General features: G+C 57.2%; 1 protein-coding gene across 1 annotated transcript in view; it reads left to right on the top strand.

The window, feature by feature from the left end:
• Positions 1–472: 472 nt before the first annotated feature.
• Positions 473–15282, top strand: part of EFHD1 (EF-hand domain family member D1) — a 42847-nt gene continuing 28037 nt past the window's right edge. Inside the window, exon 1 of the mRNA XM_081813378.1 lies at positions 473–842. Coding sequence (XP_081669504.1) covers positions 547–842 — 296 coding nt within the window. The 5' untranslated portion in view covers positions 473–546. The remainder of the gene's footprint in view (positions 843–15282) is intronic.

Here is a 15282-nt window from a genome sequence, read left to right as displayed (position 1 = left end):
GCCTCCCACTCCCAGACCTCGCGACCCGTGGGTGCCAGCCACGGGAGCGCGTGGGTGTCACCCGGGGGCGCTCGGTTTATCCCACCTCCGGCCTGTCCTGGGCCGCGAGCACCTCCAGTCGGGGTACGTCTGTGGAACGAGAGAGGAACCGCCCGAACGGTCGCGAAACTCTCCCGCTGCCGTTTCCCCGGGGACCGCAGGGTCCCTCGAATCCCTCCGAACCGGCGTGCGCGGCAAGGTCGGAGTTGATCGGAGGGTCCACTTCCCGTCCTGAGGGGCGGTCAGCCTCCAGTCCGGAGTCCCGGGGAGCGGGCAGCCGGGTAGGCGTCCCAGGGACGCGAGGACACCTGCGGCCTGTGGCCGGGCGGGCGGCTCCTCCAGCCGCCGCGCCTCCTTAAAGCCGCGGCCCCGCCCCTCCCGCCCCCCTCTCCCGCCCGCGGTTCCACCCAACCGCCGGATTCCGGCCGCCGGGGCAGAGCGTCGCAGAGCCGCGAGCCCGCGAGGAGCGCGCGGTCCGCCAGTCCCCGCGTCCCCAGATCCGTCGCCATGGCCAGCCAAGAGCTGGCGCTCAAGCTGCAGCGGCGACTGCAGTGGGAGGAGGCGGAGGACGGCCGCCCCCAGCCCGCGCCCCGCGCCTTCGCCGCGCGGGAGCCGGAGTCCGAGTCCCCCTCCTGGGCGCCCACCGCCTGCGCGGACGCCGAGCTGAGTGCGCAGCTGACCCGACGGCTGGACATCAACGAGGGCACCGCGCGGCCTCGCCGCTGCAAGGTCTTCAACCCCTACACCGAGTTCCCCGAGTTCAGCCGCCGCCTCATCAAGGACCTGGAGAGCAAGTTCAAACTGTGAGCGCCCGCGCCGCCCTGCGCCGTGCGCCCCGGAGGACCCTGCTCCCGGGGACCCGAGAGGGAGGGAGCGGGGAGGTGGCGGTGGGCGGGTCTTTCTGGCCCGGAGTCCCGGCTCTGCTTTGGTGGGACAGGGTGGGATAATTTAGGAGATGCGGGGTGCCCTTAGCATTTAACCCACGCCCCCAGATCCTGCGCGCCCGGAGCCAGTGCCGGCGCGGCGGGGGGCGGGGGGGGAGACCTGGCCCGGCCACCGAGAGCAGTGGCCGCAGCTCTCCCGGACTGAGCTCAGAAGTTCCCCTGAGTCCCAGGGCGCGGGTCCCGACGGCCGGTCCCGCCCCCTCCGCCGCTGGTGGCAAGATGTGCCCGCCGCGCAGCTTCTAGGAAACGGAGTCGCACAGCGCCTCACCTGCCAGCTTTAACTTTATCTCCCCAGGGAGAAATTAGCCCCATTGTCCTTTTATCTTTTGGAACAAAAGAGGAAAGTTATCCTTGGCTGCCGCGCGGGGTCTGACGTACCCACAGAGGCTGACAACGGAGAGTTGGTTAAACTCGTTGCAAAAGATCGGGACGTTCCTGGGGCGAGTGTGTCCAGGGAGCGTCCCGGCGGCGTCGCCATATCTGCTCTACCCCTTCTTGCGTTTTGGGCAGGAGGCGCCCGTCGGAACCGGACGTAGCAGCCCGCAGCCGGTCGGACGGGGGCTCGCTCCCGTCCCGCGGTGCAAGCCCCGCCGAGCCCGGGAGCTGCTGGGCGTTGGAGGCAGCGTAGAGAGCCCCCACTATTCGGCCTTGCATTCTGGGAGGTCCCTGGACCTCAGTTTCCTCATCTGGAGGGTGAGGGCAGTAATCGTCCCTGCCTTTTAAGGCCATACAGTGTTTTGCACACCCTAAAGCTCCTAACCAAGCTATTAATATTATTTCCAGAATTGGGCCAAGACCGGAAAAATGCCTGGGGGAGCAGAGGCCTCTGGCCAGGTCATGCTTGGGGCGTTTTTAAAAGCGCTTGGAATGTGTTTGTCCTCCCGCGTGGAGGTTCTATTTAAAGGCTCTGTGGCGGACACTGTGTGGCCAGAGCATTGGCCCCTTCCTGAGGCTGGGCTGCCGTCCAGCCTCGGCCTCTGTGGTCAGCAGAGGCTGGCTCCGGGAGCCTCCCTGCCTCCTCTGCCTCCCCCACACCCTGATTTCCCTGGCTTCCCGGCACTGTGAACACTCTGGTGTTCACACCTGGTGGGTCTAGTTTGGGTAATTAAGGAAGGCTGAGTTGGGGGGGTGGTGTGTCTGGGGTGGAGATGGAAGAGCAATGGGTGAATGGTTTGTGGGAGCCCCTTTGGTTTATTTCCCGGGAGGACTGCTCTGGCTTCTTTGCTCCCATGTCCCAGCAGTTCCTCCCAGTCCAGCTGGATTGGAGGGAGCTGCATCTCGGGGACCTCCACCTTCAGGTTGCTTTGAGGTATAGACTTGGGCTTCTTTTATTTATTTATGCCATTGCTTTTTTTTCTGCAGAGCAATTTGTGAAAGGATAGGTTGGTTTGTTTGTTGGCTGCCTAAGGGTAATACAGGGAGTCCACACAGGGTCTTCAAGCGAGGCGGCATCCACGAGGAAACAGGGTCAAGCTGAAGGGACGGCAGTGTGTGGTCCGGGGTCCCCACCTGCGCATGGCACTACATGATAGCTCTCCAGAGCTGTGGTGTCAGGCAGAATTCTAGGTTGCGTTTTCTGTCACTTTCAACCAAATTGGCATAAACGAGAAGGAGGTTAATTGGCTCACAGTTGGTGTCAGGAATGGCTGGACCTAGGTGCTCAGATGATGCTATCAGTGCTTAGTTTCTCATTTTCTTAAGCCAGCTTCCTCTCTCTGTTGTCCCCATTCTCAGGTGGCTTATCCCTGATGGTGGCAGGCTGGCCACAGCAGCTCCAGTAAGTCCAGAGGGAGAGTAACCACAGCAAAGGCCTTATTGTCTCTTTCTCTCTTTTTAGCTTTACTATTGTTTCTTACTGGCTCTGAACCAATTGCTGTGGCCAGGGGGACTTGTGGCTCTGATTGGCCAGGACTGAGCCACGTGCCCCACCCCTGCAGTGAGGAGTCCGGCCTCCACCCCTAGCAGCAGGGGTTTGGCGGTGGGGAAGAATGGCTTTCACTGGCAAATCTTGGGGCTCTTGCTGAGGAAGGAGGGTCAAGTGCTGGTTTGGCTGTGAATGACTTTTTTTTTTTTTTTTTTTTATTTGAGAGAGAATGAGAGAGAGCAAGCACATGAGAGGGGGGAGGGTCAGAGGGAGAAGCAGGCTCTCTGCCGAGCAGGGAGCCCGATGCGGGACTCGATCCCGGGACTCCGGGATCATGACCTGAGCCGAAGGCAGTTGCCCAACCAACTGAGCCACCCAGGCGCCCTGTGAATGACTTTCATGGGTCACCCTGGACCCAGATTGTGGGCAGGCTCAGGCCTTGCTGCTTTGTTCCCCATCAGCCATGAGTGTGCTCTCGCAGGACTGGCAGCTCCTGTCATCAGGGTGTGGGATCTGAGGCCCAAGCTGGTGCATAGAAGCCTTCCTGGGAATCACCCCCCCTGTGTCCGGAAGGCGGGAGAAGCAGAACGGCCCCTCCGGTTAGAGTCCGCTGAGCAGTAGCTGGAGACAGCATTTCGGCAAGGGGAACAGTGTTCCTTTGGATTCGGACAGACATAGGGCTGACGGGGCCCAGGATCCGTGACCCTGGGCAAGCTGCATAATCCCTCAGAGTCTTGGTTCTCTTGCTGGTGAGATGGGCACAACGGCTACCCTCCCGTGAGGGCCAGGTAGCTGCTGTGGCCCCCAGGCAGGGGCCCCTGGAAAGTGCTGCCTTTCTTCCCCCACTGTGTTCGGAAAGGCCCCCCTGAACCTGGTGTCGAGACCCAGTAATGCATCATGCGTGTGGGGAGGGTGGGCACATAGCTCCCTTATTCCGGGGTCATTAGCTGTGACTGTTGACCGTGGACAAGTTGCTTAACCACTTCCGTCCTTTCATCTGTATAATGGGGACGGTTGTTCCTTTCAACGGGTTTTGGGGAGATGAACGGGTGACCTGCTGAGATGGCATGTGACCTAGAAGGGGGGAGCCCTTTGCTGCACATCGTGCCCCCACTTAGGCTCCAGCCCTGTGTCCCTGTGCCCGGCCCCAGCTTCAGGCTCCCCACACCCCACAGAAACAGGGATTGCATGGCCCCAACCCCCGAGCTTCCACAGACTCAGCACCCACTCTCTGAATTCATTGGTTTTCCCTCTGGATGCGTCTGCCCGTTTCCCACACCTGGGAGGCAGCTGGGACTTGGCTGTCCCTACCCCACCAGGGTCAGCGGGCCCTGGGTTGGGAGATTTGTTCCCCGGCTACTTGTGACACAACTCAGCATGTGACAGTGACACTAGGTGATGGACCAACCCCTCATCTTGTGAAGGGGCCCTGCCGTGCCTGTGGTCACTAGATCCGGCCAGTCCCCCTGCCAACCACCGCCGGCTCCCTGCCCTCTTGCCACCTCCACCCCTGCTCCAGATAGCCAGCTGGCTCTGGGACCTTCTCTGCCTGAGCCCATCAGCCCAAGGGGCCGCCTGCCCCGGCTGCCCTTGCCCAGGCTGGGGCAGGCCCTGGGCCCCCACGCACCCAGAAAGGCTGCTGTGGGGCTTGGCACTCGGGGATTTGCCGCCTGGCCTGAGGCTGGTCCTCTGCTGCTGGCTGAGGAGCTTCTTGGTCCCAGCTTTGCCCACAGCCCAGCTCTGACTCCCTGCTGGCCCTCTTTCATGGGTTCTTCCTGCTGTCCTACAGGACTTTAAAAAAAAAAAAAAACAACCCAGCAACTTTTAAGCTATGCATAGGTAGGTCCTCTTAACCCGATGGCTCACTCCTCTGCCCCCATGCCCACTCCCGCACTGACCCCTCTCTGCAGCTGCCTCGGCCGCTCCCAGAGGGCGGGATCCGGAAACCCCTTACTGCCCCCCCCCCCTCCTCTGAGCCCTCCCTGACTCTCCTCCTGCCCTGTGAGGACCCGTCCTGCCCGTGCTGGTCGTTACCGTGCTTCTGTCCCCAACCAAAGCATGGCCTCTTTGTCCCTTTTCCTTTTTCCTTTGCTTTTCTACACATAAATAAATAAAAGCCTAAGCGTGTTAAAATCCCAGCTTATTTCCCATCGCCTGGCTTTCCAGACTTAACCCACTGCAGAAGCAGTGCCGAGGCGGTGAAGAGCTGGAACGTGGAGCCAGGCTTCCTGGGTTCAGACCCCGACTCTACCACTTGCTACCTGGAAGGTTACTGAAAAGCTCTGTGCCTCGGTTTCCCCTTCTGTCAAGTGAGGATAGAACAGTACGGTGCTTGTGGGGTTACTGTGGAGATTGAATAAGCTAATGCATGTGAAGCAGTTAGCTCCGTGCTGGGCCCACGGTGAGGGCCCAGGAGGTTTGCGTCACTCAGTTTCAGATGATCACACAGCTGTCATTTGGGTGGATGTGCAAATTTTGTGTTGTCTTTTTTTTTTGCTGACCAGGGGCACCTGCGTGGCTCAGTTGGTTAAGCGTCTGCCTGCAACCCAGGTCATGATCTCGGGGTCCTGGGACTGAGCCCCGTGTCGGGTTCCCTGCTCAGTGGGGAGTCTGCTTCTCCCTCTCCCTCTGGGCACCCCCCCACTGGTGCTCTCTCTCTCTCTCACACACACACACACACATAAATATATAAAATCTTTAAAAAAAAAATCCAAAACCACTTTGCAATGTCTGAATTACCCTTCTCCACAAGCTGGAGAGCGGTGCCCTGGCCGCTTGCTGAGTAATTGGTCCCGCTGGGGCTGCGCCCTTCCTTATTGCCCTTCCAGGCTCTGTTGATGGGAGTTGCTCACTCCATTGCTGGAGGAGGGGAGTGTCCTAGGGCTGCTCTAACAAGGTACTGTGATCCAGTGGCTTCAAACAGCATGAACGTATTCTCCGGCCTTCTGGAGGTTGGCACCTGAACTCAAGGTTTCAGCATGACTCTGCGAGCTACAGAGCTTTAGGGAAGAAAATCCTTCCTCTTGTAGCTTCTGGTGGTCACCAGCAAGCCTTGGCTCGCCTCGGCTTATAGGCCCTACTCCCAACTCCACCTTGCTAATGTCCGGTCAAGTGTTCGTGATGGTGTTCTTGATGATGTGAGGACACTAGTCACTGGATTTAGGGCCCACCCTAATCTAGTATGACTTCATCTTAGTTTAATTTATTATGTCTGTGATGATCCTATTTCCAAATAAGATCACAGTCTGAGGGTCTGGGTGGCTGTGAATGGGCTATTCAACCCGTTACTGCAAGTGAGCAGAGTTGCCTCGTCCATGTGACCCTATACTGGCTCCTCGTGGCCTTCTGAGTGGAGGGAGTGGGGGGCGGGAAGGGGGAGGCTCCCACATTTGGGGATGTCAGAGCCTTAAACAAAGCCAGCATGATTCCCCTACCCCTAGCAGAAAGGGGATCCGTCTTCCCAAAGCCCCATCGTAATGAAATGGAGTTGCCATTTAACTACAAAACACAAAACCAGTGGAAAACCCCCCACGCATGCCAGGAGTGCATTTACTTTCAGCAAGAATTTCTGTTTAATCAGAGTTTCTAGATCCAGGCTCTGATGTCGCCTGAGTTCACTCAGAACCTGACTTGATGGTACAAAGTATGCCCATTCTTTTTGTTCAGGGCTAGAGAGATTCATGCAGATACTGCAGAACACGGGCTTTGATCTTTTACATTTGATTTTCCTATTTGAAAGTGTTTTACTAAAAAAAAAAAAGAAAGAAAGAAAAGAAAGTGTTTTGCTTAGGTATTTCTTTCATTGTCAAGGTTTGGGAAAAAACTGAAAAAACTGGATCCTCCCCAGCCCACGAGCATGTTGGGGTCTTGGACTGTGGGTCATTTGTCTTCGTATGCTTAGGGCCTCCCGCACATGAGCCTGGCTCCCAAATGGTGTGTTGTAGGAGGAAGAGAATTTTCGAGTGAGTGGGGGAAGCCAGAGACATCATCCGCCTGGCCAGAGAAAGTTTCCTCTTATTTCCAAGTGTGTTACTGGATAGCCCGCGCCAAGAGAACAGTGGCCTGATTTTAAATGAAGAGCGAGAAGGCCCAGAAGAAACTGACTCTGTGTGTGTGTGTCCAGGGCTGTAACACAAGCTGGTGGAGGTTAAGGCTAGACAGGAAATTTTAATTACCCCCCGGGCTTCTCCAGGGGCCTCTCGCAGAGGGAGGTACTGAGAGCAGCCACTTAAGGTCAGGACCCAAATGCAGCCAACTTGAAATGTGCCTGCGATATTTTTGCAGCTATACTCAGAGCTTGTCCTCCAATTCCCCAAAGAGAGGGTGGGAAGAGGAGCATTTGGCTCTGGGAGAGTTGTCTTTTTATGGAGAATCCAAAATGGTGACGTCATGGCCGCCCCTCCAACACCCGCATCACCGCTGAGCCCCGGAAAGGCGAGGATGTTATGGAACTAGGGAGGGAGAAAGGGGTGTAGACTTGGAGGGGAGGCATTTGCTGTAGAGGTGAGGTTGAGGAGGTTTACTGGGAGGAGGAGGAAGAGGGGAGGAGGGGGAGGGGGAGAAGAGACAGCGCACCCACTCTCAGGTGCATCTTTTGAGTGAATTGAGTTGGAAGATGGGAAAGGTGCCTGAAAATAAGTGGAAGCCAGGTGCTTTCCTCCCTGCTTAGAGAAAGGCAAGAACTTCTGACCCCCGATTGCGGCTTCAGTCCACAGTGACCTGCCTTAGATTTGACATTCCCTCACCTGCACTGGATTTTGCACATTTGACCCTGGCTGACTGAGGGTGAGGTGAGAGAACACTGGGCTCGTCTGAATTCCTAGCGGGCGTTCAGCCAGAACCCCGGCTGGCTTCTTTGGGGCCTGGACTTCCGGCAGAAAGGCACCTTGACTTGGAACTAGAACTGTTTCTCAGCCCCGTTCAAGCATGGTTGTTTCTATTTGCTCGCTGTGGAGCGGGGCTGGAAGGGCATTCCGCAGTTCCTGGCAGCGAGATCTTTGCAGGGAGTTTCTTCCTCCTTCCCTGTTGCCCACGTCTCTCTCTGGGAAGTCTCCTCCACCCTCCTTACAGAGCCTTCCCATGCTATGAGAATTTGAATGAGGAATTTGAGACTGAGCAATTGAGGTTGAAATTCAGTGAGTTATTAAAATCTTATATTATGCAAAAAAAGTCCTTTTCCCCTTCTCCCTTGCAAGCTCAGGTCACAAGTGCCTGCTTTCAAAGCTGTGAGGTCTATGGGCGCCTGGGTGGCTCAGTTGGTTGGGCGACGCCTTCGGCTCAGGTCATGATCCTGGAGTCCCTGGATCGAGTCCCGCATCGGGCTCCCTGCTTGGCAGGGAGTCTGCTTCTCCCTCTGACCCTCCCCCCTCTCATGTGCTCTCTCTCATTCTCTCTCTCTCAAATAAATAAATAAATAAAATCTTTAAAAAAAAAAAAAAGCTGTGAGGTCTAGGGGACTCTAACTTCATGTATACTCTAGCCCTGTTGTACCCCGAGTCCAGCTAGTAGATAGAGATAACCTTCTTCCGTTGGGTTGGAGGAGGGTCTGATGTCCACTGGGCTACTCGGCGTGTGGTTTCGTGATGCGGCTGAGCCAGTGGGTCTGTAAAAACGAGCTGAGCGAATGGGGTCCTGGGAGGTGTGGCTGCCAGGTCTGTCTGTGAGCCGGGGAAGACATGCTCCGTGGAGGGGCCCCGCACACGCTCCAGATTTGGCACACATCTGCCTTCGGTTTCCTGCTTCGTGAAGATCTGTGCCTCGTGTGCCCCCTCGCGCACTCACACGTGCTGACACGCATGCTCACGTTCACGCTCACCCTGACACACTCGGGGCTCGTCTCCCCCGCATGATGTAATCCGGCCTCTAGAGCCTCTTTCAGCTCCTGTGTCCCATCAGTGTTGGTGATCCAAGAGCATTGCTGGTTCTAAATCCTAGGTGCTCCTCGGAGGGCCCATGTGCAGGGGCCTCTGAGTCGTAGGAGCAAGGACCACACCATCCTGCAGGATGAAAGCTGATTTGTGGTCAGCGACCTGCCAAGAAAATGGACCCCAGACATGGACTCGTTGGTTCCATGCTTCATGTCATTTTGTGACCCCTTCCCCAGTGTTCCTACCTCTGGGTCCCACGGCCAGCAATGTCTGTACATTGGCTCACCATAATCCGCTGGGGTACCGTGATGATGATGATGATGATGATGATGATGATGACGGGCCTCCTTCTTATCTCCTGTGTATGAGCTATTCATCATTCATTCTTTCACTCATTCAGCGAAGCCCCTGCTGGGGGCTGCTTATGCAGACCGATCCCGAGGAGTCACTACCCTTGAGAAGCTCAAATACACTTGATGGGAGCTGGATTTAAATGATGCTGCTTGACAGGGAGGAATGCAGGCCGTGGAAAAAGCCATCCAGCACACATGTACAAGACACTTCGTGTGGCCTAGCAGCCCCCGTGAAGATGCTGGGGGCACTGTGACTCCAGGCTGCTGCATTCAGGGTAGGGGGTCCTGGTCTTTCTGGACATAGCCAGGGAAGAGCAGCCAGCCAGGACTGGGAGGGGATCCAGGTCCTTGAGACAGGGAAGCACTGAAGGCCCTGAGACTGAGGGTCCTGGAGGCGGAGGATGGCGGCTGACAGCTTGGAGTGCGATGGGGACCCACTCGACCATGGCGGGCACGAGGAGAGGAGACTACAGCTTTGGTTCAATGTAGAGAAGAAAGCTTTCTCATGTTTGGAGTTGCTGAGAAATGGAAAGAATTGTCTGGAAGGTGTTAAGCCCTTTTCTCTGGGGGCTTCACTGGGATGCAGGTGGTCTGACTTTGGGAGCCTGGGGGATGGACTGTATGACCTTCTAATTGACCTAGTTTCCTTTGAGGCCACGGGTGGGCAAACTCCTTCAGTAAGGGGTCAGACAGTAAATCTGTTTGGCCTGTGGGTCCTCAGGTCCCTGCTGCAGGGGGACTAACCTCACCTCTGTGAGGCAGAACCAGCCATTTACAGTACCCACCGGCAAGGCTGTGCTCCCATCAGACTTGGGGCGCAGGATTTCACCTGCAGGCTGTAGTTTGCCGGGCCCTGTTCTAGGCAATTAAGTCCCTCTAGAGTCTTCTGAATCCCAAGCCCTGGGAATCCGGGCTGGTCTCTCTCATCCCCTTTCTGGGTTTCACTCCCTGAGGCAGGCCTCAGGGCCTGAGGAGAAAAGAGGCAGAAGCAGAAGGGGACAGAGGAGGGAGCCCAGAACCCTGGCCACAAATGCATCTGCTTCTTCTGCCAGCAAAGGGGGCCAGCAGTTGGCACCCCGGCCCTGGGGTCCTTGGTGTGACACTGTCCCCTGGGAAGGGCTGCCTTGGTGTAAATTCCCCTGGGAGGTGGTCCAAGGTGTTTGAGCCAGGCTGTGGACAAGCCCTAGAAAGACTTAAAAAAAACAAAACAAAACAAAACTCCAGACGAAAAGGAAAAGCAAAAGCTAACTTGGTGGCAGAGACCTTGGCCTTGGGCGTCTACCCTCCCTGAGCCCCGTGGCTAGGGCAGGAGCTCTTCGCCTCAGATCTTCGGGGCCTCTGCAATCATGTATCCAGTTGCGGGCACCCACTTGCTGAGGGGATCCAGCTTCTCGACAGGGTTTAAGGCCCGTTTCCCCGAAGCTGAGACCCACTGGTTTGGAGGGAACAGACTAGACTCTCACAACTAAAAGAAAATGATATTTTGTTGTTGTAAAAGTATGATGTCCCTGTTCAAAATCTCTTGTAAAATAATAGAGATACTGTGACTCGGGGGGTGGAAGCCTGATGCTGTTCTCTTCTGAGGGGTCGCCACCATCAGATTAGGGGCCACCACCATCAGATTAGGGGCCGGTTCCTGAACGTGCGTGTTGAGACTACCTATGCTGTTCTCCTCGTGTTAGTCCAGTGATGGAAAACCCTGTGCTGAACTCATCAGTGGAGAATCCTGCCGTATAACGGCGAGTCCAGAGGACAGGGGTGGCCCTTGGGCATGCTTGGCGGCTGTCAGAGACCTGGGTCCCGTCCTCTGTACCCCCAGTCCTGGTGTTGCCTGCATCTGGGGGCTGGTAGCAAGATGGCAGGCTCCCCAAGTCACACACAGCTGTGACAAAATCGGACACAGGCAAGACCTATGGTTCTTCTTCTTTTTTTTTTTTTTTAAGATCTTATTTATTTATTTGAGAGAGAGAATGAGATAGAGCGAGCATGAGAGGGGGGAGGGTCAGAGGGAGAAGCAGACTCCCTGCTGAGCAGGGAGCCTGACGCGGGACTCGATCCCGGGACTCCAGGATCATGACCCGAGCCGAAGGCAGTCGCTTAACCAACTGAGCCTCCCAGGCGCCCCCCTATGGTTCTTCTAAACGATGAGGAAGTCTTTCCCAGACGGATCCCGTAAGCCAGCCCCTGGCATCCCCTTGGCTGGCACTGGGTCATGGGCCCACCCAGGCCAGTCAGTGACTGCCCTTCCCTGAGGGGCAGGAACCTGGCCAAAATGGGGGTTCTGGAAGGGAGGAAGGGAGGGGTGGGGCGCAACAGTGCTCCTTCTGGGCCTTTTCCTGACCGTGGCGTCTTTGTTTTTTGTACGTACGGGACGGGCTTTCGGAAGCAGGCTTGGATTCTGGGGACCAGGCAGGGAGCAGCCCATTACTGGGAGCTCTTGGATGCCTGAATGTAGAGGTCTTTCCTTTGGGACACTCGCTGCCGCCATTTTAATCCAGAGCCCCTTTGATTTCTCTCTTTTCCTGTGGTTGTAGATCCCTGGCAGCTAAGAGTGTTGTGTATTTGGGGGTGGGGAGGGGGCTGTGTCTGGGTCAGCTGTCCTCTAGGCCAACTTTCCGTAAAGCTCCTACTTTTGCCCCAAGTAACCCTTGCCCCTGACAAAGAGCTTGGCTGAACACCGCCACCTCGCCTCTGGCTTTGGAGGGCCCAACTGGCTTCCTTGGGCAGAATCGCCAGTTACATTCCAAGTCTGCTTTTTGTCTTTGACACCTGTTTGCTGATGTCTCCCTTTTCCCAAGCCCCCCTCCCCAAACCTCCTGTATTCTCTTTATCATCATGACTCTTATATCTCTGATTCCTCTCCTTTTCGAAGGGTCTCCCGGGGGAGAGACAGTGAGTGCTTGGGGCCAGCTGCCATCTTGGCTGGGAGTCACTAGGCGCTGCTGTCCCTCCTTCCTTTTAGCGGTTCCTAGTGTCGTGTTGCTAAGGGCCCCTCTCTTGTGCGAGGGGTGGGTGGACGGGTATGTGAAGGGGTACCCAGGCCTGGTTTTATTGTCTTTCAGTCTTAGCCTGGCTGCCCCACTATGCCGTGGGATGGAGGTAAAATCTTCGGTTTGGAGGTAAAGACTGGGTTGCTAGGGCTATCAGCAGCCTCCTTGTGCTGGTTCCTGGTTCCCGACCAGGCAGAGCCTTAGTGGGGGTGGGCGGGGGACAGGGTGAGGAGTGGGGGACTCCTTCCAGTCGTACTGGGGTCTGATTCTGAAATGGTGAGTGGCGTGGCTGCCTGGTCTCTCCCCCTGCATGGCTGCCTCTGGGGGGACGATAGGTGCTTAGCCTTCTGCCAGCTTGGATCAGATTTGCAGGAAGTAGGAGGACATCGTCCAAGACCTACAAACTGTGTCCCCAGGGCTGGCCCCGCTGCCCCTTCCTGGTGGGAAGGATGGACTGAGGCTGCAGCGGATGCCAGCTCTGGGGTTAAGACACCGCCGAGGGGGCCCCCCAGGCCACCCGGCGCTGCTCAGGGAACACTCTGAAGCCTGGGACAGCAGGCCTGGCATCAACCCTCTACTGACAAGACCGTCCCAGCTCTATGCCCAGGGGGACCTGCTGAGTTCTGCCTTGGACAAGTGCTGGCCCCCGAACCTGCCCAGCGCTGCGCTGCTTGGCCTCAGTGACAGGGTCTCCCTGTCCCTCCGTAAGGGCCTCATGCTCCCCCCACCCCACCCCACAATGGTCAACTTTATTGAGCGCTGGGCTCCCCCCAAAACACCGAACAGCCACCACTTGTCGAGTACCTACTGTGTGCAGGCACTGCTCTTAGCATTTACATACCGGAAGCACTGTGCGTGGGTATTTATCATCGCCCGTTTCACAGATGGGCACACTGAGGCAGAGAGAAGCTAGGGAACTTACCCAGCATCACACATCATGTAAGTGGTGGGACTGGGCTTTGAACCCAGAAGGCCTACACTCTTGCTCCCTGTGCCACTAGCCTCCTATTGATGTCATTACTACCCCCATCTCAGGCTCCAAATCTCAGCCATCCTTGCCTAGCCAGGCCGTAGGCTGCTGGACCACCAGGCCTGGGGCAGCTGGCCTCCCCGCATCCGTCTTCCAAGTTGTGACCTCTTGCCAGAACCTGAATCTCATTGCCTTGCTTCCCTCTTCAGAGTCCTCTGTGGGTGGGGGACAACATACAACATTCACTAGCTCCCAGTTGCCCATGGGATGAGGTCCAGGCTCCTCATGATACCCCGTAAGGCCAGCCCAGCTGGCTGGGGCATTCTCCTCTGTTACTGGTTGCCCCCGCTGGCTCTGCTCCTCCTGGGCTGTTGCCCATCCCTTTCGCCTGACTCTCCCGTACCCCCCAATTTCCAATCGGTTGCACTTAGTCGTGGTCGATTCTTGTGACATTCCTCTCCCTTTCCATAGGGTTTGCTCTGGCAAAGCAGAGACCGGTCTTCATGCCCGAATGAGGCTAACTTTTCCTCCAGTCCCCACGCCCACCCCAGGGCCAGCCAGGGCCAGGGCCAGGGTAGGGGTGCCTTGAGCTCTGCCTTGAGCTGCCCTGTGGCCCTGACTGCTGCCTCTGGGGTGTGTCGCAGCCCACGGGGCCATCGGGGGCGGGGGGGGCCGTTGCCGGGGCTGTGTGCTTCCCTCTAGCAGCGCCGCTGACCACGAGCCACACAGACGACGCCTGTGAGGTGTGCAAACGGGCAAGCGAGCACAGTCTCAGGTTGTCCCCGAGATCGTGTGAACACTCAGCATGCAGGCAGAGCCTGAATTAGGTCCCTCTGGTTCCAGGCCCATGTTTTTTCCACTGAGGGCCTGCAGGTCCCTCGGCCCCCAAAGGGGCTGCTGGATTGAAGGTGGTGCCGGCCCAGCAGAGGGATGCAGGGAAAGGACTGGCCGGCGGGGATGTAGTGGGGTGGGGATGGGAGACCCACGGCCCAGAGGCTGCCAGCCCGGGTGCTTTTCCTTCCTGTTTGGAGGGACGGTTGAGTCCCCGACGGTACACTTGGGTTGGGGCCTCCCCCTGCCATTTGTCTTCTCTGACTCCTGGGTTTGAGGTGGAGGGCGGGGTAGGATACTGCTGTGGCTGCCCCAGGCCTGACTGAGTTGGTGTGGAAACCTCAGGTTGTTTGGGGGCATCGTCCCCGGAGATCCACAAAGCTCGTGGGAATTCCCAGGAGAATTAGGTTTCCAGGGGCACCTCTGGCCTTGTTCCCAGCCCCTCAGGACTTTTATAGGAAGTGTTGGGAGCTGCGGGGAGGCATCCCATGACCGCACCTTCACAGCGAAGAACTGACCCTTGCTCATTTTGACACTCCTGCTCAGAAGAACCTTTTTGGCCTCCCCACCGCCTCCACTGGGGATTGCTCAGCGCAGGCTTCCCACCGGACGCCAAGTGCCAGTGCTCTGCCCTCACCGCCCTGGTCCTCCCTCTCCTCTCTGGATGGATCGCCTGGAACTTTAAATTCCCAGATCCACTCACTCCACCCCTGTTCCCAAACTGAGTCCCCAGCCGCCTGTACTTACCCAAGCCCAGCAAGGGTGCCCCAGGATTAGGATCTTTTTCTTAAGGAGATAATAGCAGCCAAAACTAAAAAAGTGAGCCCTCCCTGGTAAGTTGAGTGCTTACTGGCCTTCCTTTAATCTTGGCAACAACTGGACAAAGGAGGGATTGGAAGCCCAGAGAGTTAGAGTGACTTGCCCAGGGACACACAGCATACAGTGTCACCAGGCTTTGAGCCAGGGGACTGTGGCCACTGCTGTCCTTCGCCTTCCTTGGGAGGAGCCCCCGAGCTCTAATAGACGAACTGTGCCTGTTACGTTGGTGTTGCTGAGTCAAGCTTTCTGAGGCCGAGACCTCTCCAGCGGGTCACTCTTGCTCAGAGGGTTCCTGGCGTTGGTGCCCTCAGTGTGGCCAGATAACCTCACAATGCTGACCTACCGTCTCGCTGTCACTGGCGTGTTCCCTTGAGGGTGGTCATGGGATTCCGGTCGCTTTGTTTCCACGCTGGGTTGCTGGCATCAGTGGGACGATGTGCATGTAGTTGAAACCTCCCTGTTTGCCCCCCATTGGGTGGGGGGACCTGGGTAGGGTGAGCAGCCGCCCTGGGAGGTCATCCCCTGCCCTCTCTTCCTGAACCCCCAGGGCTGGCCCGGGCAGTGCACTCCCCTGCGTGCACTGGGGACAAAGCGGATGTCCCGGA

Source organism: Leptonychotes weddellii, chromosome 3 (assembly GCF_054177405.1).
Source record: "Leptonychotes weddellii isolate Sample4059 chromosome 3, ASM5417740v2, whole genome shotgun sequence".
Classification (NCBI taxonomy): Eukaryota; Metazoa; Chordata; class Mammalia; order Carnivora; family Phocidae; genus Leptonychotes; species Leptonychotes weddellii.
Note: the sequence above shows the minus strand (reverse complement) of the source record. Positions and strands in the feature narration are given on the sequence as shown.